The following is a 15,703-nucleotide window of genomic DNA, read 5'->3' on the forward strand; positions in this document are numbered from 1 at the left end:
GGCTACTTGATTCTGGTGCTTCGTTTCATATGACTCCAAGTCATTGTTTTCTCTCTAATTATTCTGAAAATCGCCTTCCATCTTTTGTCTCAACCGCGGATGGAACCCCTCTTGAAATTAAAGGAATGGGTAATTTTGAAAAACAAGATTTTTTTATCCCAAAAATTCGTCTTATTCCAAAACTAAACTTAAATTTACTTTTCGTTTCTCAACTCTCGGACTATGGTTGCGATATAAAGTTCTCTTCTAATAAATGTTGGATACAGGATCGCCAGTCCGGGAAATTTATTGGGGAAGGCTCTAGGAGAAGAGACCTCTACTATGTTGATTTTCTTAAAATTCCCAAGAATCAATTTTGTAATGTTGCTCAAAACAAAGATATTCATGTATGGCATAAGAGATTGGGTCATCCCAACATTGTTAAAATCTCTTATTTGCCTTTTGTTAAGCATCTTTGTAATGAAAATTTTGTTTGTAATGAATGTATTCTTGGAAAAATGAGAAGTCTTCCTTTTCCTCAAAGATCTATGTTTACAACAAAACCTTTTGAAATCGTTCACTCCGATGTATGGGGTCCAGCTCCGGTGATATCCAAGGGAGGTTTTTCGTACTATGTTATCTTTGTGGATGATTTCACTAGGTTTAGTTGGATATATTTTCTTAAACATAAATATGAAGTTTTTTCAACTTTCAAAACATTTCATATGATGGTTTTAAATCAATTCAATGGAAATTTGAAAAATTTTAGAACTGATTCGGGTGGCGAATACCTTTCCAATGAATTTAAAAGCTATCTTGAAAACTATGGAATTCTTCATCAAAAATCTTGTCCCAAAACCCCCCAACAAAATGGGTTGGCTGAACGGAAACATATGCATATTATTGAAACCACATGAACTTTGCTCATTTCTCAAAATATACCAAAAAAACTCTGGGCGGAGGCCGCTCTTACTTCTGTCTATCTCATAAATAGACTTCCATCTAAAAACTTGAATAAGATTTCCCCGTTTGAAAAATTATACGAAAAAGAACCTGATTATAGCAGGTTAAGGGTTTTTGGATGTAAATGTTTTGTCCTTACTGATAAAAATGACAAACTCTCCCCTAAGGCCATTCCTTGTGCCTTTCTTGGTTACTCTGAAACTCATAAAGGTTTTCGCTGTTATGATGTTAAGAGTGATAAACTTTATGTTTCCAGAAATGTAAGTTTCTTGGAAAATGTTAGTGGTTTCGAAAAACTTGAAACTAATGATGAGAATATAGATTATTCTTTTCTGTTTGATTTATTAACTGAAGATGATGATACTAGCGATGATGAAACAAATCTAAATGTTGAAACTCATACTGATCAACCCATTAATGAAGAACCACATAGAGATCCTATAACCTACTCTCATAGAGATAGGAGTACTTTTAGAAGTGCCCTCGAAAGATATGATAGTGGGTCTACCCCTTCAAGTGAAGGAAATCTTCGTAGGACCGAAAGATCAAGAAAACCCCCTTCTAGGTTCATCTCATATGAGTCTTTTTCACCAAAATATAGAGCATGTCTAAGCGCCATTCACTCGTACATAGAACCTAGGGATTTTGAGGAAGCACGTAAATACCCAGAATGGATAGTTGCTATGAACAATGAACTTGAAGCCCTAAAGAAAGCAAAAACCTGAGAGTTTCAAGACCTTCCTAAAGATAAGAAAGCAATAGGGTGTAGATGGGTGTTTAAAGTCAAAACTAAGTGTGATGGGTCTCTTGAGAGATATAAGGCCCGCTTAGTTGCAAAAGGGTATGGTCAAAAATATGGGATTGATTATGAGGAGACTTTTGCCCCCGTTGCTCGGATGGTCACTGTCTGATGTCTTATAATTGTTGCTTCAATAAACAAATGGAACATCTATCAGATGGATGTTAAGAATGCGTTTTTAAACGGAGATCTAAACGAAGAAGTATATATGGATGCTCCTCCTGGAATGGAGTATCCTAAAGGGAAAGTGCTTCGTCTTCGGAAAGCACTGTATGGTTTAAAACAAGCTCCCAAAGCTTGGTATGATAGGTTTAACTCTGTGATGTTAGATAATGGTTTTTCATCATGCTTTACTGATACTGCTTTGTTTGTTAGAAAGTCTAATGCAGGGATTGTTATTCTGTTGCTATATGTGGATGACATGCTTATTACTGGGAGTGATTCTAAAGGGATTAAAAGCATAAAGTCCATATTAAAGGATAAGTTTGAAATGTCTGATTTGGGTTTCTTAACTTATTTTCTGGGTATTGAGGTTGCATACTCTCATAGAGGGTATTTTTTGTCTCAAACTAAGCTTGCATCTGAGATTATTGACAGGTCAGGTATTACAGATGATAAAGTTTGTGAAACTCCTGCTATAGTAGGAGCAAAAATGAAGATTGATGATGGTGTTCATCTATCCGATCCTACTCCCTACAGGCAACTAGTAGGCTCGTTGATGTATCTAAGTATCACCAGACCAGATATCTCACATACGGTGCATACGGCAAGTCAATTTCAGCATGCACCAACTTTTGTTCACATGGGTGCTATCTTGCGTGTCGTGAGATACCTAAAGCACACTATTAATAAGGGAGTTTTTTTGTCTTCCTGTTCTGAGTTAAAATTAATTGCTTATACTAACTCTGATTGGGGAGGTGACCCGAATAACCGTCACTCCACCACTGGTTTTTGTGTTTTCTTAGGAGACTCATTGATCTCATGGAGATGCAAGAAGCAGCAAAAGGTATCTCTATCATCAACTGAAGCTGAATATCGTGCCATGGCAACTACTACCATGGAAATTGTTTGGATTCATCAGTTGCTGGAAGATATGGGAATCAAAATTGAAGGGCCTACCAAGCTTTGCTGTGACAACAAAAGTGCGATTTATATTGCTAAAAATCACACTTTTCATGAGCGGACTAAACATATCGAGATGGACTGTCACTATGTTCGGGAGGCGTATCTTCAAGGAATCATTGACCTTCCATATGTCACGTCCGAGTATCAGTTGGCAGACTTCTTCACTAAAGCCTTGTGTGCTCCGCGCTTCAACTTCCTTCTTAGCAAACTCTCGGTCATCCTGCCCTAAGTTTGAGGGGGGGTGTTAAATTATGTACATTAATCATATAATGTAATATATATATTTTATATATATATGATAATACATATACATATATTAATATATATGTATATGTATCTACTCAAATATATATATAAAATATATATTTCTATTTATTTTGTCATAAGGGTAGTTTAGTCTTTTCCCTATTTTTGCGCACATTCACTTTCCGGATGTGACTGTAATTATTTTTCTTTTATTTTTATTTTTCTTTTTGTTCTTTTTATTTCTTTTTGGATGTGTACCTAAAAGGTACCTTGGGGGGGCCACCAACATAGTCGTTGGGCCCTCTCCAACGGTCACATTTGTGACCGTTGGAGGGGCTCCAACGACTATGGGTGGAGCCCCTCCAAGGCCCCCTTTAGTGATGTTATAGATAGGGGTTCTCCCCTTTGTATTTCTCTATGGCTTTGAGTCAAAGCCCAAGTTCTCAATAAATTGATTCCATTATTTTATGCCTTTGTGCATTTGTGAGTTATTTGTGGGTTGTGCTTTTTGTGCACAAGTGTTCTAAAGTGTTCTTATTGTGCTTTCGTGGTGGGTTCAATATCAAGAATATTAAGGTCTTGATATTAGTATCTTGTTGAAGATACTTTCACAGCTACATATGTACATATATATGTATATATGTATATATATATAGAGAGAGAAAAGTGAGTACTATATAGAAAAAAAGTATGCTAAACCAATTATGAAATGCATATTCAACATTTTCGTTGAATTTTGATCATTGATAACTTACCTGAAATATCAACATGCAATTTCAAAAACAAATCATCAGCATTAAGATATCATACTTATAATTCAAAATAGAAAAAAAAAATGTATGTTTCAACTTTCAGACCAACTTCTAGTTCCAAAAATTCAAAACCTAAAAATCATCCTAAAAGCTCTATGGTGCTGAGCCCCATGATTATTGGACACTTTAAGAATAAAGGCATTCATTTATACCAGACACTTCTTTTAAAGTTAACAAAGTGGATGTCAGACACACATTTGTGCCCATTTTGATGGACTTTTACACCTAAAAAGTGTCAAAGCCTTGTCTCAGAGATGGGCTTTTAGTAACTTGTTGACAGATTTCTGTAGTAACTTGTTGCAATGATAAATCATGTTTGTATTTGTTAGTCCTCTTGCCTATGTTACTCAAATTCCTTTAACTGATATAAGTGGAAGGAAGAGAGGACAATCTTGTTATGTTTCCAAGTAGCAGCAAGTCCTCCAGAGCTTTGCCAAGCTCTATGTCACCTGGGTACGGGTACGGGTACGGGTACGGGTACGAGTACGAGTACGAGTACGAGTACGAGTACGAGTACGAGTACGAGTACGGAGAGTACAACATGGCAATTCCAAAAAATGTGGGTACAGGGACATGGCTTACAGCTAAATATATACTAAAATATATCTTGAAGGGTCACTAGAATATAAGAACTAATGTATGAACCACAATTTTCATAAATTTTGTATTCTTTTCTCTTGAATCTAATCGTACGGATGTGATCTACATGCTTGGTCTCATAAGAACACACCCTTGAATCATCCGATTTTGATGCATAATTGAGTTTTTTTAAAGCTTTAAAAACAATGGCTCATATTCTTCATAAATATTCAAGCATTGAAAAATCATATTTTTTCATCAAAAATACACAATCCAATGGTTCATTCCTAGCAAATTTCATCATGCTAAGCACATCCACATGGTTGGATTTGCAAAAAAAGTGTTGAAAATGCCCATATTTTCAGTTCTCATATTTTGGTTCTCATATACTAGGGATTCATATCTTATATATCTAAAATATATACTGAAAATATATATTATATATCTAAAATATATATTATATATCTAAAATATATATTATATATCTAAAATATATATTATATATCTAAAATATATAATATAATATAGGACACGGCAAATGTCGTGTCCAGGTACCAGTACCCATGCCGACATGGGTACGGCACCCTAAGTGCCGTGTCCCGGTTACATAGGCCAAGCTACTCAAAGATCTCCTGATGTTGCTGCAAGTTCCAGATTCAGTGGACTAGGCAAGAAGACTGGACCACAGGTGTCTCTCTAGTTAATATTTCCCTTGTGTTTTCTGTGGAATTTGTATGAAAGTGCTTTTGGAAGGTATAATAGTTGATAGAGGCATGATGCATGATAACGAGGTCTATTCGGGAAACACCACAAGTTTGCTGGATAAAATATAACCATGCAAAATTACAAGCTGGGTTCGCAACCCCATGAACGGGAACCAACAGTTTCTGCTATCTCCTATGTTTTTAAGCCTATTATCATATAAATAAAAATTTTCCTTCTATAAAATAATGAGACTTACTAGCAGCAACTCCAGTTCGGCAATCATATCCAGAGAGGATGACAGGCTCACAGATATTTTATCCGGATCATTCTCCTTAATAGATTGAATAAGGTCCTGTAGTCCACCCTAGCACACAAAACAAGTAATGCAGCTTATGATAAGGCATATCCAATCAAACTTGTTTGTTAACCTGTGCTTAGATCAGAAATAAACTAGTCAACTTAGAACCACATAATACCAAAAGAATGTATTCAACCTTTGATAATTGCATAGATGAGTTACTATGGGCATAGGCGCCTGCTGTAATTCTACTGAGTCAGCATAACTCATTTTTCACTGGATACAAGTTCAATGGAAACTTGTTATGAAGTTTTGCAGAATCTATGCATAGATTTAGTGGACTGGAAAGTTTTGTATCAGCAAAATCCAAATTTCTATGTTTGCTTACATCTTTTTAATGAAATTTTTGCTTTAGTTAACTAATAATAAAAGCAAAATGTAACTAATCAGATAGTTAAATTACATTTCTGAAGTTAAATATTTCAGAAAAACATGACATGGGTTGAAGCATCCACCTTTCCATCAATCAGCAAAGCATACACAGCTAAACCTCTTTCTTTGTATTCTGCTGGAATGCTATTTAAGATTGATTCCTTCTCATTAGCTGCAACCTGCAAAGATACAACTCCAGATCAGCCATGTACTTGTTGTAATGAAAAGAGGCGGAAGCACCAATAGAGCAAAAGGCACTCTTTAAGAGTGACCACAAGAGCCAAGAACACAAGCACTAAAAGTGCACACACAAAACTCTCAAAAGTAGAAAATGACTTAAAGTCATAAGTTGGATATTATTGAAGAAAGGAAAAGAAGGGTGAAAACCCAATACATTTACAAGGGGGAGCCTCCTCTATATATAGAGGAGGAGAGCATAAAGGAGGACCATAAAGGGGGCTCCCTTCTAGTTGTTGGGATCCCCAACGGTCATAAATATGACTGTTGGGGCCCCAACGACTAGATGGGTGGGGCCCCTTATGGTCCTAAAAAGTAGAAACTGAAAAAGTAAAAAGGAAAAAGAAAAAGGGGAAAAAGAAAGAAAAAAGTAAAAAAAGAAAAGGTACAAGTGGAATTACCAAAACACCCCTATCGGGTTTTTGGTTTATACAAAACAGAAAAAATATATTATGTATATATACATATATACGTATATATACTTATATATATACGAATGTATATATATAAGTATATGTATATATATATTTATATATACATAATTTAACACTTGTAAACCACATTTTCACAATAATGGAAATAGGAGACTGATACCAACCAAGAGGGTTTACATACAATTTCAATGTAGCTAGGGATACAAATGGGTTGGATCCGGAACAGTTAATATATGGGAGAGTCGGATCCAGAGCAAAAAATTGCAATACCTCCATCTTGGATCCGACCCATTTGCATCCCTAAATGTAGCACTCAGTAATTGGTTGCTCAGAGTGAATAAGAACGTGTATGAATTATGCTACAAAGTGATAAATGGACCTCAGGACTTAAAGTATTTCCTTCTAGTTTGTATCGAAGTATTTCCTTCTTGTTTGTATCGATTATGGTCCTTGTAGTACCATAAATATCAAACAATCATAAAAAAAAAGCCTAAACTTTAGTATTTTCATTAACCATCAAAGAATAAAACTTTTGTGTATTTGAAAGGTCAAAACGTATTAAGTATATGTCCATTGCCTTATTAAAACCAAGAATAATAGGAAAGATAACAACACCTTTAGAGATTTCTTTACATCCCCTTCCATTGTACCATAAGGTTTTCGTTGTGGTATCCTTAACAGGTACGAAATATTCTCCAATGGTTCCTGACAATAAGAACAAGCTAGTAATTAAGCATGGATGCACCTGAGCAGTATTCCTAACATGCATAACTAAAATAAAAAAGAAAAAGTTTGAAGTGTAAATTTATATTGCATTACCTGAATTGATTTCATAGTTGGGTTCGCAGGAATGGCCTTCCTCAGGGCTAGCTCTCCAGTCCTTGGAACCTTGGTGTCAGGTGAATATAATACTGCTCTCGCACTATCCAAGGGCAGCGGGGATAAAATATGTACACCAATAATGACCATAGAAAAAGCCTTTTGTAGTCCCTTCATTAAATGGTTGAGCAAAGAAATCGTGGATGTCGATGAAGAAACATGAATGTCTGGAACTCCCTAAGAAATAAAATAAAATAAAAATCTCTTCATACCAGCTGTATGATAAAAAATGTCCAAAAAAAGTCCACATTTGATGAAGTAATGCTACAGGTGTCAAATGTACATTAGTTGCATTGCTTTTGAATTTTTCAAACATTAGTCTGGTGAAGCACAGAAAAATAGAAGATTATATCTAATCAGGAAAATAGTAGCTTTAAAAAATGCAAATTCCTTAGTGCCACACTATCATCTATTTTTTCATGAATTCCCAAGGACTGTCAAGTGATGCTTTCACACATAATTATGTGTTCAATAAAACAATGTTATGCATAACATATATGTGTCTCTCTTTACAGGACACATTATATACACACATATGTACATACATACATTTGCGTACATGCAGGCATGCACGTGCATATTCCTGTGTGCAAGAGTATACAAGTAGAACAAGGCTCTGTATCTAAATATCAAGATTAATGCATATAACTGATAAGCATCACTCATAAATGAAAAAAGAATTACTTGGTAAAGTGTAACTGCCAAGATTAGAACAGCCACTCAATCTGACTTTCAAAAGAATTTGATTCAGCACATAGAGTCATACTGGGTGAATCCTAACATTTGGACTGACAAGCCTAGCTATGCTGGTTGGACCATGGTTGCCAGTTGAGGAAGCGGGAGCGGGAAGCGAGGCACTTTCAAAATTTTAGGAAGCGGGGAAGCGTGGGACCACTTAGGAGCGATTCGGGAAGTGTCTCGGAAGCGACCTAGGAAGCGTCTCGGAAGCGACCTAGGAAGCGTCTCGGAAGAGAGGGGGAAGCGAAAAAAATAAAAATAAAAAATAAAAAATACAAAAAATTGAAAAAAAACAGGGGAAGCGAGGGGGAAGCGTGATGGGAAGCGTGCTTCACATTAAAGGGAAGCGTGTCTCCCATTAAAGGGAAACGCGTCTCCCATTAAAGGGAAGCGCGCTTCCCAAAAAAGGGGGACGCTTCCCCCCACGCTTCGAAAGCACGACGTTTCGCGCCGGGGAAGCGCGCTTCCCCTTTTAGTTAGGCGCTTCCGGTAACCCTGGGTTGGACATATGCATATATATATATATATATAACCACCTTTTATCATGTTTTCATGTTTTTTTGTGAATCAAGCTATACAAATACGAGCCCAAAAGGGGTTTGGTGTAGTAGGGTGGGGCCTAGACCATTAGGTGTTGGATCCTGGTACGGATCCCGTGTGGCCAATGGGTCTCACATGGAACCCAGAGTTGGATCCAAGTAATGGATCTAAAACATGGATCTAGGTAATTAGATCCAATCATCCAAAGTAGTGGACCAGAAACCCAATGACCCACTTGAGTAGTGGGCCATTGAGATATGAACCACCAGAATAATGGTGGACCCACTTCATATTGGATTCTCAACATGTTTGGGAATCCAATGAGTCAGTTATGGCTAGGTAACGACTACCCAGGGGAGGATAAATATCCCAGCCCCTGCCTCTACAGGATATAGATAGAGAGAACTCGATGATCATATCGAGGGATCCCCCTCGAAGTAGACCATTAATCTCAACATATTCCCTTCTCCTCTATCTCACCTCCACTGCGCACTGATCCTAACTTCTACAGTGGTATCAAAGCTAGTTTTTTCAGGTGTGTGCAGTGATGCCAGTTTTCAGGTGTGTGCAGTGATGCCAGTTTTTTCAGGTTTTGCCAGATGTTGGCTTAGAGTTTTCAAAGCCCTTCTTTTTTTTTTTGGAGTTTTAAGAACCATAACCTGGACCTCAAATTAGAGCTTCTGAAAACCCTAATCAAACTCTATTTGATGGGGCTTTTGCTCCTTTGTTTACCCTCTGTCAGAATCCAACCCATTGGACATGAGAGCATTTGAGTCCCATCACCCTCTGCACAAAACCAAAAGAGAGAGAGGAAAAGAGTGAAGACAACACAAAATATAGTTATAATTATCTGATAAATAAATAAAAAGGATAGAGAGGTGAGAGGACTTATGGTTTCATCGACTAGGGAACACAATTATTATTATCTTTTGTGGTTGTTATTCCCGCTTTTGGCAACACCTCTGGTGCATCGTCGATTTATTTTGCACAAGACAACTGGTTGTTGTGTTTTTTTTTTCTGCAGCTTTGCTGATCATGGTGTGGTGGTCAGCATGCTACATCTTCATTTATGTGATGCCAGGGAGGGTCGGTGCGTTCTAGCGAAACCCCTTAAGTACTGCATCACAGGCAAGGGTTCGATGAGATGTCGCATCACACGCAGAGGGAACCTCGTTGTCTGGTACCATCTCCGGCCATGATCGGCTGACCACCTCCCAAATAGAGGTCGGTTTACCTCTTTGGCGCCGACCTCCCTCATTTCCCTTTTTCGTTTTGAATGAAACCCCTATTTTCCGGTGACCCAACTGGTAGACCAATCAACCCCACAAGGTACTTCACCGAGGAGGGACCATCTAGTGTTGTGCCAGAGAGCCGCTTCTACAGAGAGAGACAGTTGTGCTCTGTCCCACAGGAGGAGATTTCATCGGGTGGTTGCTCCGGAACCACGGCGGTGACCCCTTTTCGTCGGGTGGTTGCCAAAAAATGTGAGCGTCGATGGAGGATGGAGTTCTCACGATGGTCGTGCCCAAGGATGAGGGTTGCTTCTGCCCTGGCTGCGACGGTGGAGCAGACGAACGTCGCTGCGGATGGCCGGAGTAGGGCCAAAACTGGCATCGTCGTATGGTACCTCACCCGGAATCGTGGTCTTCGGCAAGAGTGCGACCATGGAGGTGGTGGAAGTTCTTCCACCGGATGGGCAGTTGCTGAAAATCACGACAGGGGCCGGGAAGGAATTAGTTCAAAGAAAAAAAATAACAGAGAAGAGGAAGAGGGCGACATCTGCCGCCTATCCCTCTTCCCTCTCATAAAAAGGGAACCATAATTGGGTTCCCCCTCTTTAAAAAAAAAGGGGGGGTCATTTTTTTTTATTACGCATGTGTCCTGTTTTTCAAAACAAAGATTCTGCTTTTTGGGTAATTTCAGAAACACCCCTATTCTCTAGATATTATCCGAGACAAGGTTGTTGCATCCAATTTTTCCAGAACAGCCCTATTTTTTTTGCAAAATTATAGAAAACCACCTAGAGTTTTCTGTTTAACTCAAAAAAATTTGGGATATTATGTTCTGAATTGTTTATTTTACACAGAACTGTTTCTAACTTTTCTGATTTTGCAGAAAAGTGCTTCTGGTTAGCGGAATAACTCCCAGAGCTTTATTTAAAACAGGTTTGGATCTGGATTAGATCAATTCGATATAGGTATTTTCTTATACCCCTGGTTGCATCCAATAAATTACTTTTGAATCCAAATATAATCTGCTTTAGATCTCTACCCTGATATGAGAGAGGTTGTTTTTACATGCATCTGACTTGAATCCTAAAATATTTGCATATTATTTTATGCTTTAATATTTTGTTCATGTTTTGGATCATATTATATTTTGATCCAGTATGTCTCTTTTCTTTATCGAGTTTTATATGGATCAACTATAATGGGACCAAGATTCACTAGATTTATAGTTTTGGTCAAGATTGGATCTGATCGGTATTAGATCAGATGTTTGGATCTAGTAAGGTGACATAGACCTAGTCTGATCCAGTAAAGCATATTAGACCTGGTTGAAGATATACGGATCTTGATAGATCAAATTGATTGGGTATAGATCCAATTGAATTAGTTTTGGATCAAAATAATGTTATTGAATTTTGTTGAACTTAAACAGATCTAGTGTTGGAGATGCCTAGATATAGGATATGGATCTGAATCCAAGTTTTGTGATGAATTCAAGAAAGTATAATGCCCGGATATGGATTGAGATCCAGGTTTATGATTGGATCCGGATAAGTGTTATGCCCGGATATAGGATATGGATCCAGAATTGATCCAGAGACAAATCTCTCTCTCTCTCTCTCTCTCTCTCTCTCTCTATATATATATATATATATATATATATATATATATATATATATATATTATCAGATATATTGTATGGATCCAGATTTGATCCAAGTTTTATGTTGAATCGGGATACTATCAGGCCAAATATTTGGACCTAATAATTATATATATTTTGTATGGGTTTGACACGATTACATCCAGATAAGTAGAATACAGGATGTATAATATGGATCTATTTGCATTTGAAATGTATGGTTTTGGATATGGATTTGGATTATGGTCAAATCCTATCTGATCCATAGTTTTATTTAAGCATGTCTGGAGATCTATTTTTAATATGGATCATGTTAGACTTGATAGATATCAGTTCAAGTCGGTTTTGGATATAAACTCATACAAATATATTTTGTTGAGTGGATCCGGTAATGGATCTGAACTTATATGTTCAAGCTTGTGGTTTGGTTAAAGCCTTGAAATTGGTTTTTCATGTTTGGCATATCCAAATGATAATGAGATAACTCTCATTGGATATGGTTATCGTGTATGTCCAAATTGGATTTGGATATGAAGATTTATGCTTTACCTTATGATGGAAATCAACCTAGTCTGTGAATATCCTCATGATAGTGATATATCATGAAATAAATGTTCAGTTAGTCTATGCAAAACCTTATGATGTCATGACTTAATTCAAATATTGCTTAAATGAAATGCAATGAAAAAGTGGGAGCTGAATTATAATTTTAAACATGCATGTGAGGATATTTATTTGTATATAATGATAAATAATCATTAGAAATAATGCTCTCTATAGTATGCTTGTATGAATGCATGAAAAGATATTTTTCATACCGATGGTATGGTCATGGAAGAGCCACAAGAACCCTATAACTATGTGAGACCCATATTATGATGTATTCATTTATTTTTACCTATGGACCGCATGACTTAGTATGCAGTGGATGACGAATACTTGAAATAAACAATTACATATTAAAGGTTTGATAAAATTTATAACATGATGAAAAAACAACCTAATTTGTGAATAGCCTCATGATAGGGATATATCATGAAGGAGAAATCCAAATAGCGTATGCAAAACCTCATAATGTCATATAGCTATAAGTGAGATACATAATGCACCGGTTATGATATAATGTGGGTGTTCACCCCGATATGGCCAAGTGGGAGATAGTTGGATCCTGGTATGGATCTAGCATGGCCAATGGGTCTCACATGGAACTTATATGTTGGATCTGGAGTTGGATCCAAATAATGGATATGAGACAAGGATACAAGTAATTTGATCCAATGATCCAAGGTAGTGGGTCAGGAATCCAATGACCCACTTGAATAGTGGGCCATTGAGATATGAACCACCAGGTTAGTGGTGGGCCCACTTCACATTGGATTCCCAGCATGTTTGGGAATCCAATAAGTCGGTTATGGCTGGGTAACGGCTACCCAGGGGAGGATAAATATCCCAGCCTGCAGGATAATAGAGAGAACTCGATGATCACATAGAGGGACTCCTCTTGAAGCAGGCCATTAATCTCAACATATTCCCTTCTCCTCTATCTCACCTTCACTGTGCACACCACAATCCTAACTTCTACATTAGGCAGAGGTCTAGGTTCAAATCCAATAGACGTCATCCTTGCACAAGCCGAAGCATGGTGTCTCCCTAGGGGCAAGGGGTAAACTCACAGAGTTTTACGCTGCCAGTACAGTGATAGTAAGTACAGCAGGTAGAGCCAGCACGGTTAGGTCTCTGATCCTGGGGATGGGTTTCTTGGTTTAAATATCAAAAAATAAAAAATCCATACAGATACGATCTACATGGTCTTTTAACATATTTTGGATCCTCTGATTGTTTTGCATAGGCAGCTTATTAAGAGCTTGCATATCAGCAGATCACAATAAACTGAAATTTGGCGATTGAAAAAATTTGTGCTTTTACATCGAAACAACTCAGTCTAAGTAGTGATTTCTGATAAATGAACTATGCCAAACTCATCCTTGTGAAGACTGTGCCAGCTAAAATTTGCATCTTTAGTTTCTATTAGAGAGGATGATACAATTGAAAATGAAAAGCGAGTCAAATTCTTCAAGCATTCAACTTTTGCAATGCAACAACACAACCATCAGCCAACTGAAATCTGCATCGTTCTAAAGAATTGCTATTAATTCTATTCACGGAACTGCACTATGATAATTTTGATAAACTTCGCCTTCCCCTTATTGTTTCAAGACAAAATCTTCACAATTCCATTAAGAAAATAAGAAAAAAAACACAAAACAAGTCCGCAGATCGAACGAATGTGAAACATACATCAGTGAATATATTCAATGAGACTACAACCAACTAACTTAATGTACATGCGCACGCACACCCGAAGATTTCGATAATCAACCAGAAAAAGAATTAAGACTCCACAATACAATCACGAAATAACCCTGAATGCGGAAGAAATGAAACGAAAATTGTCACCGTAAAACAGAAAAAAAAATACTCTTGCACGAAGTTTCCTGAATCAATCGAAATGCTGGAAATCGCTCGTTTGCTCAATGCGATCGAAAAAAAAATAACCAGAAATTCCCGTCGCCGAGAGGAGAAAAAAAAACTCCCGAATTCGGATTCCGTCTCTTTGCCTATCGGATTCTTGAAGGTATGACAAGAAATCGAAAGCGGGTGAGAGGATTTCGATTTCACTAACCTCTGAGGAAGGAGAGCGCGACGAAACGCAGCGAAATTTGAGGCGGACGTGATCGGATCGGCATTGCTGTCGGTGTCGGCCGGCGGCGAACGAAGAGGGCGCAATCGAGAGGAAGAGAGAGTTCCGGTTGGCGGATGGAATTGAGAGGCCGAACAGCGTCGACGCCATGGCCGGCGGGGCGGGCGCCTCTGCTTCTTCCTTGGGCGATCGATGGATAAGCCCGCGAACCGCAGCGTTTTATTTTGCCGGCAATCGCTTTAGACTTGAATTGCCCTTATAATTTTCTCTTATTACGGGACATACCTACTACCGCCCCGGGTGATAAGAGGAGGTAAAGATGTAAATCGTGATTCTGTAAACGGTTCAGTCCGGGTCGGATCCTGATATGGGTTGAAAAGGCCTGTGCCCGAGGGCGGATCAGGTGCTACATTGCACACTTTGGGTGTGCCGCTCTATACATTGCCGGACAGCCTGCCTGTCAGTTATAGGGCCTGATAGAAGATGGACGGCAGAGAAGTGCGACAGAAAATGTGCAATGTCATTGCACCTGATCTGCACCGCCCTTTTTCTCCGTCATGGATTTGTATATTTGGACACTAGCATGGTATGAATCTATGGGCTTGAGGTAAATATTGGTCCGCTATTGAATTTTATAAGTGCAAGCTTTATTTGTTCAATTTAACTCTACAAGTTAGACATAGTTATTTATTAGAAAACACATTTTGGAGTTAGTGATTTTTTATATTCGAATTTTAAAGCATTGTATATCATTGAGTTTTGTAGCTCTTAAAAATCATGCTTACACATATCGATCAGACGATCCAAAACATGTTTTTAACTAAGCAAACTATATAGTCACAAAAGAAACAATGTTATATAGTACTCGAGTGTACCATTAACTCGAGTGTAAACAATATTTTCTTGATCTACATAAGGTCCTAACTAAAACTTTAGCGTTACAAGTTTGAAATCCATGACCGGTGTTTGTTCTTTACTGTATGACCACTGAGGACTTGAGAAGGAAGGTCAGCCAATGTGCGGGCAGTCAAGGTTCGATTCTCATGGTCATGGCCCTTTTTAGCAAGACAATGCCAAGCATAAGCATAGGCTCTAGGGGCAGGGGTCCTAGCCTAGGAGTTTTAGGCTGCCGGCACGACCATTGTAGGTATGGCAGGCTGAGCCAAAGTGACCAGGTTTTGGTGTCGAGTGCGGTTTGTTCTGGTTATAAATTCAGAAAAAGGTCAGCCAATATGCGGTCAGTGATGAGGGTTTCTCCATTGAATTACTTAAAAAACAATTTAGGTGTTATTATGCCTAGGGTGTCAATGTGTCGGATTTGGTTCCAGTGAATCGATTTTTGGATATGGTAGTGGGTCCAGACCT

The 15,703-nt window shown here is 38.0% G+C and overlaps 1 protein-coding gene across 8 annotated transcripts in view; it reads right to left on the reverse strand.

Annotated features, from left to right (window-relative positions):
• Positions 1-14,526, reverse strand: part of LOC149834634 (peptidyl-prolyl cis-trans isomerase CYP37, chloroplastic-like) — a 36,228-nt gene extending 21,702 nt beyond the window's left edge. For 4 of the 8 annotated variants that reach the window (XR_016432794.1, XR_016432790.1, XR_016432788.1 and 1 more), the window contains exons 1-5: positions 14,321-14,526; positions 7,429-7,665; positions 7,225-7,314; positions 6,022-6,117; positions 5,465-5,572 (exon numbers count right to left, since the gene is read on the reverse strand). Coding sequence is in view for 1 of the 8 variants with exons in the window: in XM_090011507.1 (XP_089867633.1) it covers positions 5,465-5,572; positions 6,022-6,117; positions 7,225-7,314; positions 7,429-7,665; positions 14,321-14,488 (699 nt within the window). In the remaining 7 variants the exon portion in view is untranslated. Of the gene's footprint in view, positions 1-5,464; positions 5,573-6,021; positions 6,118-7,224; positions 7,315-7,428; positions 7,666-9,425; positions 10,566-14,320 lie in introns of those variants that run through there. The other 4 variants (XR_016432789.1, XR_016432793.1, XR_016432792.1 and 1 more) reach the window with 4 other exon arrangements.
• Between the last annotated feature and the right edge of the window lie 1,177 nt (positions 14,527-15,703).

The sequence above is a fragment of the Nuphar pumila genome, chromosome 6 (assembly GCF_984573655.1).
Source record: "Nuphar pumila chromosome 6, dmNupPumi1.hap1.1, whole genome shotgun sequence".
Lineage (NCBI taxonomy): Eukaryota > Viridiplantae > Streptophyta > Magnoliopsida > Nymphaeales > Nymphaeaceae > Nuphar > Nuphar pumila.